This window comes from Podarcis vaucheri (assembly GCF_965113315.1).
Source record: "Podarcis vaucheri genome assembly, chromosome: 9".
Taxonomy (NCBI): domain Eukaryota; kingdom Metazoa; phylum Chordata; class Lepidosauria; order Squamata; family Lacertidae; genus Podarcis; species Podarcis vaucheri.
The window spans coordinates 11,527,288-11,543,973 of record NC_138767.1 but is presented as its reverse complement, the minus strand read 5'-3'; the positions used below and the strand labels follow the sequence as shown (position 1 = coordinate 11,543,973).

Genomic DNA, 16,686 nt, shown 5'->3' with positions numbered 1-16,686 from the left:
AGAGGCAGAGGGAACTAAGTTCCCGGAGGAGGAGTGCTCGCCTCCAGGCCCGGAGAGGTGAGTCACCTGTGGACCGGGGCTGCCCTATGCCCCGGGGCAGATAAAAGCCGGCCAGCCCCAGTCCCAGGTTGTGGGAGCAACGTTGTTGCTAGCCTGTTCCTGCCTGCACCCTGTCCTGCTCTTCTGTCGGAGTTCCTGGCCTCGCCTGACTCCCTGCCTTGGACCCAGCTACAGCTTTGACGGACAGCCTCCATACCGCACCATTGACCTCAGACTGGACTCGGAACTCGCCTCTCGGTTAGCCCCCGGGCCAGCACATGGGGCAGCCCAAGCCACCGTGTCGCTCCCAGGAGAGACTGCAGGCCCCACAGTGAGTGCCGCCCAGCATATTGTCCCCCCCCCCTCAGTGGGGTGGCCCACCCCCCACTGCACCTCCCTTCCTCCGCCCCTGGGTCTCCCCTCCCACCATTCCCTTGGGCAGACAGAATTTGAAAAGCAGAGAGGAAAAGTGTCAAGCTTCACATTTGGGAGTGGCCGGGGCACCATCCATCCTTTTGCCTTCCGAGGCCATCACAGACGTCGGTTCGCAGCAGCAGCAGACTTTTGAGTTCCTGCAATTGAATTGTAAATAAAAAAAAGAAAGAAATGGATTATGGTTAAAATCACAAAAGTGTGTTTTCTGTGTTGACACAGCCCTGCGGAACTTGTGACCCCCAGCCAAGGTGAACAGAGAGGCTGAGGATCAGTAAACTTCCTCTTTTCTTTTCGCGGCAGGCCTGTGGGCAAGAATCCAGTAATATTGCGGTCAGCTTGGCGGCCTGCACATTCTGCAGGCTGCTTATTTAAAAGATAGGGAAATTCCATTCTAGGGCCAAAGTGCATGCTATCCGAAATGCATCCTTTATCAGCACTGGAGGGCGGCAGGGGCATATCCATGTAGGAGAGCAGAGAAAGATCGCTGCCTGGGACCTTGAGGTCCAGCTCCGAGGGCCTTCTGGTGGTTCCCTCACTGTGAGAAGCCAAGTTACAGGGAACCAGGCAGAGGGCCTTCTCGGTAGTGGCACCTGCCCTGTGGAACGCCCTCCCACCAGATGTCAAAGAGAACAACAACTACCAGTTTTTTAGAAGACATCTGAAGGCAGCCCTGTTCAGGGAAGCTCTTAATGTTTACTAGGTTGTTGTATTTTAGTGTTCTGTGTTCTGTTGGAAGCCGCCCAGAGTGGCTGGGGAAACCCAAACAGATGGGTGGGGTATAAATAAATTATTATTATTATTATTATTATTATTATTATTATTATTATTATTATTGAATGTTGCTTCCAGGCTGTTAGAGAATGCTGGGCCGGCTAGACAGACCAGTTCGGAGGCTCAAAGCCAGCCAGGGAGGGGAATGTCTATTGGAATTTACGTACCTTTAACTATCTTCACTAAATTCTGCACCCATTTTACTTCGGGGTTGACGCATACTTTGGTTCCTTTCTCCCTGATTGTGATTCTGTAAAACAAGAAAAGTGGAAAGAATTTGGAATTAGCAGTTTTGTGCAAAGCAGACAAGCTGAACTGGAAGCCTCATCAAGAAACCTTTGAGAGGAGACTGCTTGATGGCCACAGAGACTAATCTCCAGCCCCCTGCTAAGCTATGAGCTGAACGCTGGCTAAGTCACCCACCTATTTGTCTAATCAGTTTTGTGTTTCCTTCTATGATAATAAGGAAGGACAACTTGCAGCCTGCACACAGGAACAACAATGCAAGTACAGCAGCAACTGCAATTGCTACTCTACATTTTTTCAGGCATTTACAGTGGTGCCCCGCAAGACGAATGCTTCACAAGATGGAAAACTCGCTAGACGAAAGAGTTTTCCGTTTTGGAGGTGCTTCGCAAAACAAATTTCCTATGGGCTTGCTTCGCAAGACGACAATGTCTTGCGAGTTCCTGCTGGTTTTTTCCCCTGCCCCCCCCCCTTTTTCTAAGCTGCTAAGCTGCTTATCAGCTGATCCGATCAGCAGATAAGCCACTAAAAGCCGCTAATAGCGCTAATAGCGCTAATCCGCTAATCCGTCAATGGGCTTGCTTCGCAAGACGAAAAAACCGCTAGACGAAGAGAATCACAGAACGGATTCTTTTCGTCTTGCGAGGCACCACTGTAGTTGCTATTTTGACTTTGAAAACCAGCATCTGTGCAGTCATAGAACCATAGAATGTTGGAAGAGACCCCGGGGGTCATCCAGTCCAACCCCCTGAGATGCAGGAATGTTATTCACATAAAGCACCTTTACATGTGTGATGCATAATGCGTGAACATCTCATGGGCCAAATGGGGAGGTCAGTTAGGACCACATAGGCCAGAGGTTTCCCACCATAGGCATGATACAGCACATGCCAGGGTGATATTTAATGTAATGCGGATAGCGGGATGTGGGTGGCGCTGTGGGTTAAACCACAGAGCCTAGGACTTGCCAATCAGAAGGTCGGCGGTTCAAATCCCTGTGACGGGGTGAGCTCCTGTTGCTTGGTCCCTGCTCCTGCCCACCTAGCAGTTCAAAAGCACGTCTAAGTGCAAGTAGATAAATAGGTACCGCTCCAGCGGGAAGGTAAACGGCGTTTCCGTGTGCTGCTCTGGTTCGCCAGAAGCGGCTTAGTCATGCTGGCCACATGACCCGGAAGCTGTACGCCAGCTCAAACGACCACGAGGGTCGTTTAGTCCAACCCCTGCAATTCAGGAATCTTTTGCCCAACGTGGGGCTCAAACCCACAGCCTTGAGATTGAGAGTCTCATGCTCTACCGACTGAGCCGTCCCAGTGCAGGAATTGCCTGTCTGCAAAGAGGAAATAGAGGAAATCTGCTAATGAGGGAATAAGACCCACTGAAGAGAGTGAGGCTTACTTCCAGGTAAACCTGTGAAGAATTGTGCTTTAAAGTGTCAGTGAACTTAACCCATTGGGCTTAACCACAAATAACTTTAGCATGTTCTTTTTATATACAGAACACTTACACGGGGCTTGTTTCCACACCAGAAGACAGAAATCAGTTGAAAGATGGAGGGGGGGGGAGTAATTAGTTATGTTACGATTGCCATAACAGTGAAAATCAGGGCAGAAAAGTTGTTGAACTTTTTCTGGCAAAGTTGTTGAACTGTTTTGCCCAAAATCATTGAGCTATTTTTTGTTGTTTGATGTATTTTTTAAAGAAAACATAGGTTGCCATGCCTCCAAATTTTCCCAGACATTTTTAAGCGATTTCTGCCTGGACACTGCTTCCAACTGCAGCATTTCGGAGAGGTTGGCAGGGGTGGAATTCCATATGGCAACCCTAAGTTATGTAGGAAATACGGAAGTTATTTTGGATCTTTGCTATGATGGTCATGCACGACTGAGGTCACTTACATTACTTCCATCTTGTTGCAGGCGCTTCCGGGAGGAAAAATACTGACACTTTCGTATTGAGAAGGAGGGATGAATCTGGACCTTACTTTTGCACATTTGCAGCCTATTGTCGGATCAAAGATAGCTGCAGGCAGAAGATACAGCGATTGAGAATTTGAGAGATTTCTTTTTTTTTAAAAAAAAAAATAATTTTTATTCATTTTCCAAACAAGTTTTATACAGTCAACAAATTATTTTACACTCATGCTTCAATTTTTGACTTCCCTCAGTTTCTCTGTCAATCTTTCGAAAAATTTCTATTTATTGACGCATTTCTCAACACGATATTGGCTTTCCCCACTCCTTTTCCTCCTACTCTCTTTTTTGCAATATTTCTTACTATTTCACAGAGTCTCTTCAAAACCAACAAGCGTTGTCTGTGCATCCCATATATTTTTCAGATATTCTGTAAATTTCCCCCGGGGGGGGAGAATTTGAGAGATTTCTAGGCAGACATAAAGGCATTTCAAAGCACCTGGGACTTGGCAGAACTGCCTACTGAGAACAGCATCTCTACATTGTTTAGCACTAATCCTATACAGTGTTACCTCGGGTTAAGAACTTAATTTGTTCTGGAGGTCTGTTCTTAACCTGAAACTGTTCTTAACCTGAGGCACCACTTTAGCTAATGGGGCTCCTGCTGCCGCTACACGATTTATGTTCTCATCCTGAAGCAAAGTTCTGAACGCAAAGTAATATTTCCGGGTTAACGGAGTCTGTAACCTGAAGCGTATGTAACCTGAAGCGTATGTAACCCAAGGTACCACTGTAGTTTCTCAATGATTTCTTGGGAAGGGAGGCAAAGGCTGCCAATATAATAATAATAATAATAATAATAATAATAATAATAATAATAATAATAATAATAATATTTATACCCCACCCATGTGGGCAGCTTCCAACAAAATATTAAAATACAATAGTCTATTAAACATTAAAAACTTCCCTAAAAAGGGCTGCCTTCAGATGTCTTCTAAAAGTCTGGTAGTTGTTTTTCTCTTTGACATCTGGTGGGAGGGTGTTCCACAGGGCGGGTGCCACTACCGAGAAGGCCCTCTGCCTGGTTCCCTGTAACTTGGCTTCTCGCAGCGAGGGAACCGCCAGAAGGCCCTCGGAGCTGGACCTCAGTGTTCGGGTAGAATGATGGGGGTGGAAAAAACCAGGAGAAGGGCAAATGCTCTAGAGGAGGCACAATAGTACAGTGGTGCCCCGCAAGACGAATGCCTCGCAAGACGGAAAACTCGCTAGACGAAATAATTTTCCGTTTTGGAGGTGCTTCGCAAAACGAATCTCCTATGGGCTTGCTTCGCAAGATGAAAATGTCTTGCGGGTTCCCCCGCTTTTTCTAAGCCACTAAGCCGCTCATCAGCTGATCCGATAAGCCGCTAAAAGCCCCTAAAAGCCGCTAATAGCCGCTAATAGCGCTAATCCTGTAATCCATCAATGGACTTGCTTCGCAAGACGAAAAAACCGCTAGACAAAGAGAATCACAGAACGGATTCTTTTTGTCTTGCGAGCCACCACTGTACAGTCAATGTTTGCTGCTTCCTTTCACCTCACTGAATAGGGTCTGGTCTTTAGTTTCTGAGCGAGCAAGCAAGCAATTGTGGGGGGAACCCTGTCCCATCTCAAACTCTCTGGAGCAAAGGCAGTATAGAAATGTAAAAGTAAATAACATTTCTGGCCGGTTCAGAATTCTGCCCACCTCGAAGAGAAAGGGTGTCTCTCAGGCCCAGCCCTCCCTCACAGGATTGTTGTGAGGCAAAGACTCGAGCTCTGTGGACAAAAGGGTGGCAGAGAAACAAAAGACAAAAGCAGTTTGCTTTGTAAATTTGATGGTTTCTAACCTCCATTCTGTAAATGGAGGCGGTGAAGGTCCTGTGTGAGTGTCTGGAGGCGGTTGGAGGATGGATGGCGGCTAACAGTTTGAGGTTGAATCCTGACAAGACAGAAGTACTGTTTTGGGGGGACAGGAGGTGGGCAGGTGTGGAGGATTCCCTGGTCCTGAATGGGGTAACTGTGCCCCTGAAGGATCAGGTGCACAGCCTGGGAGTCATTTTGGACTCACAGCTGTCCATGGAGGCACAGGTCAAATCTGTGTCCAGGGCAGCTGTTTACCAGCTCCATCTGGTACGTAGGCTGAGACCCTATCTGCCTGTGGACTGTCTCGCCAGAGTGGTGCATGCTCTGGTTATCTCCCGCTTGGACTACTGCAATGCACTCTACGTGGGGCTACCTTTGAAGGTGACTCGGAAACTACAACTAATCCAGAATGCGGCAGCTAGACTGGCGACTGGGAGCGGCCGCAGAGACCACATAATACCAGTCTTGAAAGACCTACATTGGCTCCCAGTACATTTCCGAGCACAATTCAAAGTGTTGGTGCTGACCTTTAAAGCCCTAAACGGCCTCGGTCCAGTATACCTGAAGGAGCGTCTCCACCCCCATCATTCTGCCCGGACGCTGAGGTCCAGCGCCGAGGGCCTTCTGGCGGTTCCCTCATTGAGAGAAGCAAAGCTACAGGGAACCAGGCAGAGGGCCTTCTCGGTAGTGGCACCAGCCCTGTGGAACGCCCTTCCAGCAGATGTCAAAGCAATAAACAACTACCTGACATTCAGAAGACAACTTAAGGCAGCCCTGTTCAGGGAAGATTTTAATGTGTGACATTTTAGTGTATTTTTGGTTTTATGGAAGCCGCCCAGAGTGGCTGGGGAGGCCCAGCCAGATGGGCGGGGTATAAATAAATTATTATTATTATTATTATTATTATTATTATTATTATTATTATAAATTGGCCAGAGGACCTTGGTTACTGGGCAGTATAGAAATACATTAAACGAATCGAAGGGATAAACTTAAGATTGTAATCATGAATGACCAATCAGAGGGGGAAAGCAGGAGAAGAAAACCCCACGATGGTACTTACCTGCGTAGCTGATGTGGCAGGTAAGAAGCAGGGCAAACAGCAGAGCCAGGAAGCGGGATCCCATTCTGAATTCGGTTGTCAGCTGCACACTCAGCGAAGGGAGAACTCAGCCTTCAGCGCTTGCTGGGATCCAGTTTTGGTGGCCAAGACGGGCTCTATTTATTCCATAGAGCCGGCCTCTACATCATCAGCCAAGGGGCTATTTTTAGAAATCATATACGCAAAGTTGCATCATAGTCCACTTCCCACCCTTTGCCTCAGAATTTGCATTGCTGAATTGGCAATTTGAAGCACAGAAAACTTCCAAAAAACCGATGTCCTTTTTCACTTCTCCTTTCTAAGCTACCTTTCCATTACAGGTCTTGCCACCTTCTTTTTCAAGATTCCATCGCTTCTGTCTTCTCTCTGCTTCAGTAATTTACCTTATTTTGCTGGTGGTGGTCTTCTGTCGTCTCTTTTTCTAGGCACCCCATGATACGAAGGCAACCTCTGCACATTTGAAACACTACTCTGCCCCTTTAAACAGCTGTCGTTTCCCTGCCATGAATCCTGGGAACTGTATTTTGTTCAGGGTGCTGAGAGATGTTAAGACACCCCTAGGACGCTTGTACCTACAGGACCACCTCTTCTGATATGCCCCGTGGAGGACCTTAAGGTCCACAAATGACAACACTTTGGAGGTCCCAAGCCTCAAGGAGGTTAAATTGGTCTCAACTAGGGCCAGGGCCTTTTCAGTACTGGCCCCGACTTGGTGGAACGCTTTGTCACAAGAGACTAGGGCCCTGCAGGACTTGACATCTTTCCGCAGGACCTGCAAGGCAGAGCTGTTCCGCCTGGCCTTTGGTTTGGACTTAGTCTGACCCTTATGTTTCCCTCCCCTTATGGTCTTGATTTATCGGCTACTTTAAAATGAGGCTGCATTTTAAATTGCATTTTAACCTGTATTTTAATTTTTTGTTTTGTTTTGTTTTCTCTCTTTTCCCCCTATTATGTTTTTACTGTGATTTTATTGGTGTTAGCCACCCTGAGCCCAGCTCTGGCCAGGGAGGGCGGGGTATAAATAAATTTTAGTATTATTATTATTATTATTATTATTATTATTATTATTATTAATATTATTCCTATCCCAGAGCTACAGCACTCAGATTGGTTTCCCAAATCAATCCCTCTTCACGGGAACCTCCGTAAGAACTGTCGCTCTTTGAGGGGGATAGTGTTTTCCAAACAGCAGTCAGCAAACCGCAGTTCCCATAAAGCTTTGGGGGGAGAACCGTGACTGTTTAAACTAGCATGAGGCTGCTTTTATAAAAGTCTCGTGTGGACAGAGCCCAAGAGATTCCAACTAAACGTTAGGAAGAACTTCCTGAGCTGTTCGACAGTGGAATGGGCACCCTCAGAAAGTGATGGACTCTCCTTCCTTGGAGGTTTCTAAAGAGAGGTGGGATGGTTGTCTTGTCCAGGATTTTTTGGCTGTGATTTCTGCACTGAAGGGGGTTAAACTAGATGAGCTTTGGGGGTCCCTTCTGACTCTACATTCCTATAATTCTATGATTAGTGAGTAGCATCCAAACCTGAGGTTGGAAGAAAAGAAACACATATAAGTGTCAGGAGTTCAGCCTACACTCGAGTAGGACTCTGGCAGAGACGCATGCCCGACTGGCATGTTCAGGAGCTTCATAAGCTTTCTTCAGCCCAAATATCACAGCAACCGATGCCAACAGACACTGGCACACTTAGGGATCCACAGAGTTTGCGCATTTCGCATGACAGACCTCAGCTACTCAGCATTTTGGCTAATCTACTTTATAAATCTACATATAAACACACACAGAGCATTGCAACATGGCTCCTCTCTCTCTAGCATCAGACAGCAAAGAGAAAAAGAACAAAGGACAATAGTCCCATTTCACGGAACACAGTAACACAAACATCCTGTCTCTGTCACTTCCCACTCTGTGGAGACAAAACATACACCGTCATGTGATAGACAAAAATCCCATGACTGCAATCGCAGAGCAGGAATTCTAACAACAAGTAGCAAGGGGGAAATGACAGCCAATTCAAGCAGCTCCTGTGATTCTTCCTCTAAGTTTCCTCTGTGTGTTCTCTGTCTCTCTCTCATGGCTGCAAAACAGTCTGAAACCTCCCTTCTGCTAGTATTGTCGTCGTCTTCTTTGGTGATCCCTCGTAGCCGAGTAAGATTGTCTTCCATAAACACAGTTTTAACAGTGAGTCCATAAGTGACTGTGGAGGCCAATTCTGGATCCACACACCTTTCCACAGTGGGAACATTGGTTTCTGGGTGGGAGTTGATCCGGTGAGGATTTGCCAAACATGCCTTCCTCGTAGCACGTTTCTCCCTTGCATCCTGAGTTTGAGTGTCTTCAAAGCCCACAACACCTTTGGTAAAGGCTGTTCTCCAATTGGAGCGCTTGCAGGCCAGTGTTTCCCAGTTGTTGGCGTTTATACTACATTTTTTAAGATTTGCCTTGAGAGAGACTTTGAACCTCTCTTGCTGACTACCAGCATTACGCTTTCCATTTTTAAGTTCAGAATAGAGTACAGTGGTGCCCCGCAAGACGAATGCCTCGCAAGATGGAAAACCCGCTAGACGAAAGGGTTTTCCGTTTTTGAGCTGCTTTGCAAGACGATTTTCCCTATGGGCTTGCTTTGCAAGACGAAAATGTTTTGCGAGTGTTCCGATTCTTTCCCCGCTCCCCCCTTTTTCTAAGCCGCTAAGCCGCTAATAGCCGCTAAGCCTTTAATAGCCGCTAAACTGCTAATAGCGCTAATCCGCTAAGCTGCTAATAGCCGCTAAGCCGCTAATAGCCGCTAAGCCACTAATAGTGCTAAACCGCTAAGCCGCTAATAGGGTTGCTTCACAAGACGAAAAAACCGCTAGACGAAGAGACTCGCGGAACGGATTAATTTTGTCTTGCGAGGCACCACTGTAGATTTTTTTGAAGATGATCATCAGACATCCACACAACATGACCAGTCCAACGAAGTTGATGTTGAAGAATCATTGTTCCTCACAGAGCGACAACTCCCAGAGTTCCCTGTTAAACTACTTTGGGAACTGTAGCTGTGCAGGAAGAATAGGGATCAAAGTGCCTGTAGACCAGGAATGGCTGGCCTGTGGTCCTTCAGAACCCATCAGCCCAAGCAAACATGGCCAATAGTCAGGGCCGATGTGCAGTTGCAGTCCAGGAGCAATGGGGACAGTCCTCTACCTCGCCCGAAGACATGGTTTGGCTACCCGAGGGCAACAATTATAGCCTGATCCTGCCAAGAAAGGAGGAAAGGAGACCAGAAGCGCTGCTGTTGCATCTTAAGCCACCAGATTGCAGCACAGAGCAAGACAGTGGCAGCCCCTTAGTTAAATACGTTAAGTTACATTAATTGGAAATAGCTTGCAAGTACTAGATTGGCTAGGGATGTGGGTGGCGCTGTGGGTTAAACCACAGAGCCTAGGACTTGCCGATCAGAAGGTCGGTGGTTTGAATCCCTGTGACAGGGTAAGCTCCCGTTGCTCGGCCCCTGCTCCTTCCAACCTAGCAGTTGGAAAGCATGTCAAAGTGCAAGTAGATAAATAGGTACCGCTCCGGCGGGAAGGTCAACAGCATTTCTGTGCGTTGCTCTGGTTCACCAGAAGTGGCTTAGTCATGCTGGCCACATGACCCGGAAGCTGTACGCCGGCTCCCTCGGCCAGTAAAGCAAGATGAGCGCCACAACCCCAGAGTCGGTCACAACTGGACCTAATGGTCAGGGGTCCCTTTACCTTTACCTAATAGATAGGCTTAGGATTTAAATAAGTTAAGTGATGAATCAATATGTTGAATGTTGAATTGGTAAGATAGAATGATGTTAAGTGTTTAAGTTAAGCTTATAAGAACTTTGTTTGGAAAACCGTTAAAAGGATATGCATTGAAATTCAACCAGGAGGATGCAAGGAAGTCACTTAACAATGTTAATAAGATTAATTTTAATAAGGTTATGGTGTTTGTTTGTTTGTTTGTTTGTGTGTTTGCAATTTTGTGAAAACCAATAAAAAAATTGGGGGGGGGGGAGACAGTGGCAGCCCCAACAACCAAGCACATGCTAGGTATCTACCACACCATTCTTAAAGGCACATGGACTACTGTCCTGTATCCAATTACCTGGAGGAAAGACCCATTACAAGCAGAAGGACTTACTTCTGAGTAAACGCATATACCATTGCATGTATACCAGGGACTTTTTTCAAAGAGGGCCAGATTTGATGAAGTGAACATGCGTGAGGGCCGACCAAGGTTGTTGACCTTTTTTTAGGATTGTGGCATTTGCCCTCCTAGGTTAGGTGACATCATGCTGGGTCATAAGGAATGAGTGTGAAGTGTGAAGTGATTGGCCAGTGGGAACCCAAGGGGAGGAGTTAGAGTTAGTGTTGTTAAGGAGTCAGTTGGGTGTTGGAGAAGAGAGAGGGAGGATAGGTCTGTGGGTTGGGATAGTTTGATGTGAGAGAGTAAGAGAATCTGTTAAGAGGAGTCAGATAGACAGTTGGGATAATCAGTTAGACGTTATTAGGAAGGTATAGGCCGATAGAAACTAAGATTAATAAACTGACAAGAAAAATTATCTGAAACCATAAGCTTGTTAATGCTTATAAAATAAACTTGTTTATTTGGATTAATGTTAATAACTGTCTGGACTCTGTGTGTACCTGAGAGAAACGGGTTGGTGGCAGCGGGGAAGCAATTAAAGTGGTGGCACAGGGATCAATAGACCGGCAAACGTCCGGGGACCCTGTGTGATCGCCACAAGGATTGACAGGCAGGCCGGATTAGGCCCCCAGAACAGACTTTGGACATGCCTGTCTTAATGAGTACCTGTGCAGCAGCAGAATACATTTAAGGATCTCTGCAAAGAATTCAGTTTGCATCGCCATTTGGGGAGAGTGTGGGGTTGACATCCACACAAACTCATTGTGTAGTGGGGTTCTTTGTTTAACTTCTAGAGAGTACCTGATCTTAGAGAAAACCACCACAAGAAAGATCCAGTTGCTAGAAGAAAAGGAAGGACGAACTGCAGTGATCCCAAGGACTAGGAAATGATACAGAAGTGTACTAAAGGGAAGGGGAAAACAATTCTTTAGGGACCCCAATGATTCCTCTTGTCTGATGACTAAACAACTCACTTGTCAGTCACTGCTCTGACTTGACTCAGTGGCTACAAATAAGGAAAGGCAGAAGCATTTTTCATCCTGTTTTTTTTTTAAAAAAAATGTTTAGAACTGTTGCAGGAACCCCCCCCCCCAATCATTCAGTTTGTACAAACACGACACACACACGCTCACACTCACATGACACGTTTCTGTTATAAATTCATAGTAAATCAACCATACATCAGATTTACACCTGTTCACTTTTATTTTACTCCATGAAGGAAGGAGTATCAAAGGGGGGTGGTTTGATACAAGACGGCCATAATCCCTTAACCATACCAGCACATACACAGGAGCCCTGCCCAGTTGGCATGACAACCTTGATGGTCCCAGACAGAAGACCATCAAGGTCACAAAGGACTTGCATATGGGAGTGGATTCAACATGGACTGGAACAAAGGGCAATGATCAGATCTTCCCTCTGGTGGCAGGAAACTGCCAGCTCCCCTTTGTCTCCTGGAAATGACTCATGGGGAGGGGGAAAGGAGGAACCAGCCAGGTGACAAGACACTGGTTACCTCCACAACTCCTCCCTCAACCCTCCTTTTGTGATCTGTCAATGATGTAGTCATGATGTAGTTGTGATGTAGTTCTAGGGGTGTAGCTTGGGGGATTGGTAACTAATAAAAGTTGGGGTCTTCTTTTGTTCTGGGCTTCCATTTTGTTCCACCTGGTGGCAGGTGGGAGTCCTGTCGCGACAGTCTTCAATAAAGACCAAGCCTACTAGCTGCTGTTTTGCTCTGGTATTCCTGGCTGGTGTCCTTGTTTTTTTGTCCAAGGGAGTCCTCGGATTTTTCCGTTAACAGAACATTATCTATCTATCTATCTATCTATCTATGGGGGGAAAAGGTTCCCAAAAAGTGGGGTGCAACAGCAGAACAAACCTTCAGACAAAAGACAATAGTTTAAAAGGAAGTTACGCTCTTGATCTCCCACAATCATTCAGACAGGGGAACTTGCTTTCTTACTGGTCTGGTTTGAATGCATGCATTCTGAAATTGGGAAAAAAAGCCCCTAAGATGGTTATTGGCAGAGTTAGGGGTCTAATCTGTAAACTGAACCAGCACTTTTTTTTCCATTTCCCTTTGTCCTACCCTAATTATTCTCGCAAACAGGGCATTTTGGCATCTTCAATAGAAAAGAGCTCGTCCCCTTCCTCTTTGTCGTGATAACGGCTTTCTTGGGAATGCCCCTCTCTTCAGAAGTTTGCTGCCTCTAAAGAATGTTTGTGAGAGGGGATTTACAACCACCATAGAAAGAAATCAGCAGAAAAATGTCTTATCGACAGTTCAAGTGGGGAACAGAAGGTACAGAAAAGTCAGAATCTGTGCTGGAAGCTGGATATATTGTCTCTGATGAATTCAGAAAAATCCTGTGCTTAATAGCTGATGATGATGGCTGGCTGCCTGAATACCAATGACCATGACACTGACTGCTTACATAAAGGTAAAGGTAAAGGGACCCCTCACCATTAGGTCCAGTCATGACCGACTCTGGGGTTGCGGCGCTCATCTCGCTCTATAGGCCGAGGGAGCCAGCGTTTGTCCGCAGACAGCTTCCAGGTCATGTGGCCAGCATGACTAAGCCGCTTCTGGTGAACCAGAGCAGCACACGGAAACGCCTACCTTCCCACCGGAGGGGTACCTCTTTATCTACTTGCCCTGGTGTGCTTTCAAACTGCTAGGTTGGCAGGAGCAGGGACCAAGCAACGGGAGCTCACCCCGTCAAGGGGATTCGAACTGCCAACCTTCTGATCGGCAAGTCCTAGGCTCTGTGGTTTAACCCACAGCACCACCCGCGTCCCCTTTAAAGCACACCCTCCCTGTTGCACAGCGGTAAATTAACAAAGGCAGAGTCTTCTTCACAAACAGAAGAAAACTTTTTCTTGAGAAAATAAAGTTGTTCAGAAACAGCATAGTTAAAGAGCATACACAGAGTGCTCATAGCAGCTGTCTGACTCCACAGATGCACAGGAACTAAGACTGATTTACTAGAGTCCTGGAGCCACTCTGTCTGCCTTAGCACTATTCCACAGACTACTCCATACACAATCCATACAGCTCTCTGACTAAAGCCCATAGATCGGTTGACTACTTTTTATTAGGATAATGCGTCATCACCCAAGATGGGTCACGAGTCACATTGACTTAGCAGTTTGTTGTTAAACAGCAGTTAGCAGGCTCGAATAATTGTGTAGGTCTTGTAGGCCTTCCTGCTTCTGCTCTCAAGAACCTTTCTCCCAAGAATCCTGGGAACTGTAGTTCACCCCTCACAGAACTACAGTTCCCAGCAGCCTTAACAACCTACTGGATCCGGGATACTTCAGGAGAAATAACGTGCTTTAAAATGTATGCAGTGCACACATCCATCCATCTTCAGAAACAGTGCCAGATTTATATATAAGCTAAACAAGCTATAGTTTAGGGCTCCACTCTCTTGGGGGCCCCAAAAAATTTAAAAGAAGAAAAAAAACACTGGATGTACATTTCCAAAATATAAGATAAGTTCAACAATTACTTTGATAAAATACATATTTTGTTATGAGCAAATGGCTTTAGATACCTATTAGGTCCATAAATTACCATTTAGCATATATTCAAAGCTAAATCTGGCCCTGTTCAGAAGCAGATTCTGTTTTACTGTCAAACTGCTCTTACCATCCGAAATTCCTAGTTCTGAGTCCGAATCTCCTTTCTTGTAACTTAAAGCCGTCGGTTCAGGTCCTACCCCCCAGAACAGGAGAAAACATCTTTCATGTGACGGCCCTTGAGATATTTGAAGATGGCTATCATATCTCCTTTCAACATCCTCTTTTCCAGACAAAACATACCCAGCTCCTTCAACCGTTCCTCATCAGGCTTGGTTTCTGGACAGAAACACCTGGACAGCCACAGGGCCCCCTCCCCTAAGTTATAGGATGCTTGTGAAAACCCATGACAGCCTGTCATTTTTTATGGCACCATGGGAGGTGTTTCGTCTTCAACACTAGCAGAAGACGGGCATATGTGTTTTCGCATATGTGTTTGCTCTGCAACTGTCCCCTCTCAATCAGGTTGCGAGAAATACCTTATAGCAATTAGCCATGTTCAGTAGCTGCAAACACTCTTGAACAGGATCGTAGGAGTGTTTTGCTAGCCCAAAAATGGAAAACGAGCGAGGTCCCAACCGAAGAAGAATGGCAATTTTAACTGATGGATTATGCACCACTTGCAGATTTAACATATAGAATAAGAGAACAAGAAGACCATACGTTTAAAGAAAGACTGGAAAATGTTTACTGAATATATGGGCGGGTGTTCATTTAAAAACGCGGGTAGCATTAAGATAAATTCAACAGTGTAAATAGGTTTTGATGGGTGTAACAGTGGAATACTGAATGGTTTAGCTCATGTAAAATATGCAGGGAAGTATGGTATGCAAAATGAACCACGGAAAGAGAAGAAGGGAAGTCATTGATTTAAGGTTGTTTAAATTAAGGTTACCAGATTTTTTTCAATGAATCCGGGGACACTTTTCAACTTCAATGGATTTTGTATGGGGGCTGTTTTGTAAATTTGGGGACTGTCTCCGGGAAATGGGGACATCTGGTAATCTTAGTTTAAATGAATATTTTGAAATGTAACTTAGAAAAAAATAATAAAAATTAGTAGTTGTGTGTGTGTGTGTGTGTGTGTGTGTGTGTGTGTGTGTGTGTGAAAACAGGAGCATAGGAGCATAAAGAAAACATAGGAACATTTCGCCCCAGACACTTAGATCTCTGAATACCTCTTAGGTAAAGTATGCTGCAACCCCAAGCCTTTTGTATTGTGACACCAGGTCTCTGGGATTTTCTTGCCTTAGACATGAAGCAAGCCCAATACTTGTGTGTTTGACATTCGTTGAAAACTGTTCTTCTACTCCCCACCCCCAAGTCTTCCCAAATTAAGTTTGTTTTGATTCTGTAGCTTTAAATCCTTGTTGGCTTCATGTTTTTAACATTATCTTATGGTTTGTATTGTGTTCTGTATTCTGTTCTGTTTAAATGCAGAGCAGTTTACATATTCGGAAAGAAATGAAACAAATAAAAATTGTAAATGAATTTTTGCCAACATAGGTGCACAAGGATCTTCGCTCAAGATGGTCTACTATTACTAATATAATGGAAAGACTTGAAAATTCTGTACAGGAGTTGCACAAAAGTTTAGTATCTAACATGCCCTAGAACCAAATCCCGTTATTTCCTCTTTCTTTCAAGCTGGCACAATGACCTCGGTTAAGTTTTTTTTTTTTTAATGTTGGCATATTTGCTTTTGCTGTGCATTTTTGTGTGAATGCACAAAACTTCCGTCTTCTTGTTATAGCTTAACATTCTCTGGTTATCATAAATAATAATGTAAATCAGAATTTTTCAGTTGATGGTTTGGTCAAAGAAGGAGTTTCGCTTTGACAGGGTGTCTGTAGGGTGATGCAGATGTTCCAAAACATGTTAGATAAGCACAGACAGGAAGTCTGTGGGGATAAATGTGCGAGGTCTGTGCCCCCAGTGCTGTTAGATGAGATTCCTACAGAGGCTGAATACACACAGCACATTAAAATTCATTTGGTGTACCCAGTGCAAGTGTCTCTTCCACACTGTCCACACAGCATTATCCATCTCTCATCCAGATCCTGACTTTTTGGACAATTTCATGTGTTTCTCCTCATTCTTGTTTTAATGCAAAAACAGAAGAAGTGTTTTAACTGCAAATTTATTTTTAAAAAGCAGGGAGAAAGAGTGAGACGCCTCACCTCCCACGAACAATACAATAACTGTCAATACGTCCATCTTAGTTTACACTTCTTTATAGTTCAATTCACTGCTGGATTTACATATAAGCTAAACAAGCTATAGCTTAGGGCCCCATTCTCTGGGGGGGGGGCAAAAATGAAAGGAGAAAAAAACTGGATGTACATTTCCAAAATATAAGATAAAAAACAAATAAAATAAAACCTACATACAGCAACAGTGTTTTGTTTTGTTTTGTTTTGTTTTGTTTTGTGTAGGCTCCTATGTCGTAAGTAATGGGCCCCACCTGCTAGCCTTCTCCTAAAATATCACTGGTTTGCTATTATTATTTCATGTTATAGCAAGTTTCTAGAGACTAGATTATGAG

General features: G+C 45.1%; 1 protein-coding gene and 1 long non-coding RNA gene across 2 annotated transcripts in view; both read right to left on the bottom strand.

Moving 5' to 3' along the window:
• LOC309540149 overlaps positions 1–16,686 on the bottom strand; it is a 159,465-nt gene that overhangs the window by 83,440 nt on the left and 59,339 nt on the right. The gene's annotated exons all lie outside the window — the stretch shown is intronic.
• LOC309540126 (C-X-C motif chemokine 10-like) lies at positions 463–6,573 on the bottom strand. The gene is made up of 4 exons (XM_082236816.1): positions 6,352–6,573; positions 3,387–3,510; positions 1,413–1,495; positions 463–611 (listed from the first exon to the last, which is right to left on the bottom strand). The coding sequence occupies exons 1-4, from the start codon at positions 6,413–6,415 to the stop codon at positions 571–573; spliced, it is 312 nt and encodes a 103-aa protein (XP_082092942.1). The 5' UTR covers positions 6,416–6,573; the 3' UTR covers positions 463–570.

Coding starts and splice junctions, on each gene's coding strand:
- LOC309540126 (XM_082236816.1), bottom strand. CDS start 6,415: ATGGGATCCCGCTTCCTGGCTCTGCTGTTTGCCCTGCTTCTTACCTGC. Junction 3,511..6,351: donor CTGCCACATCAGCTACGCAG/GTAAGTACCATC, acceptor TTCTGCCTGCAG/CTATCTTTGATCCGACAATA. Junction 1,496..3,386: donor TGCAACAAGATGGAAGTAAT/GTAAGTGACCTC, acceptor CTTGTTTTACAG/AATCACAATCAGGGAGAAAG.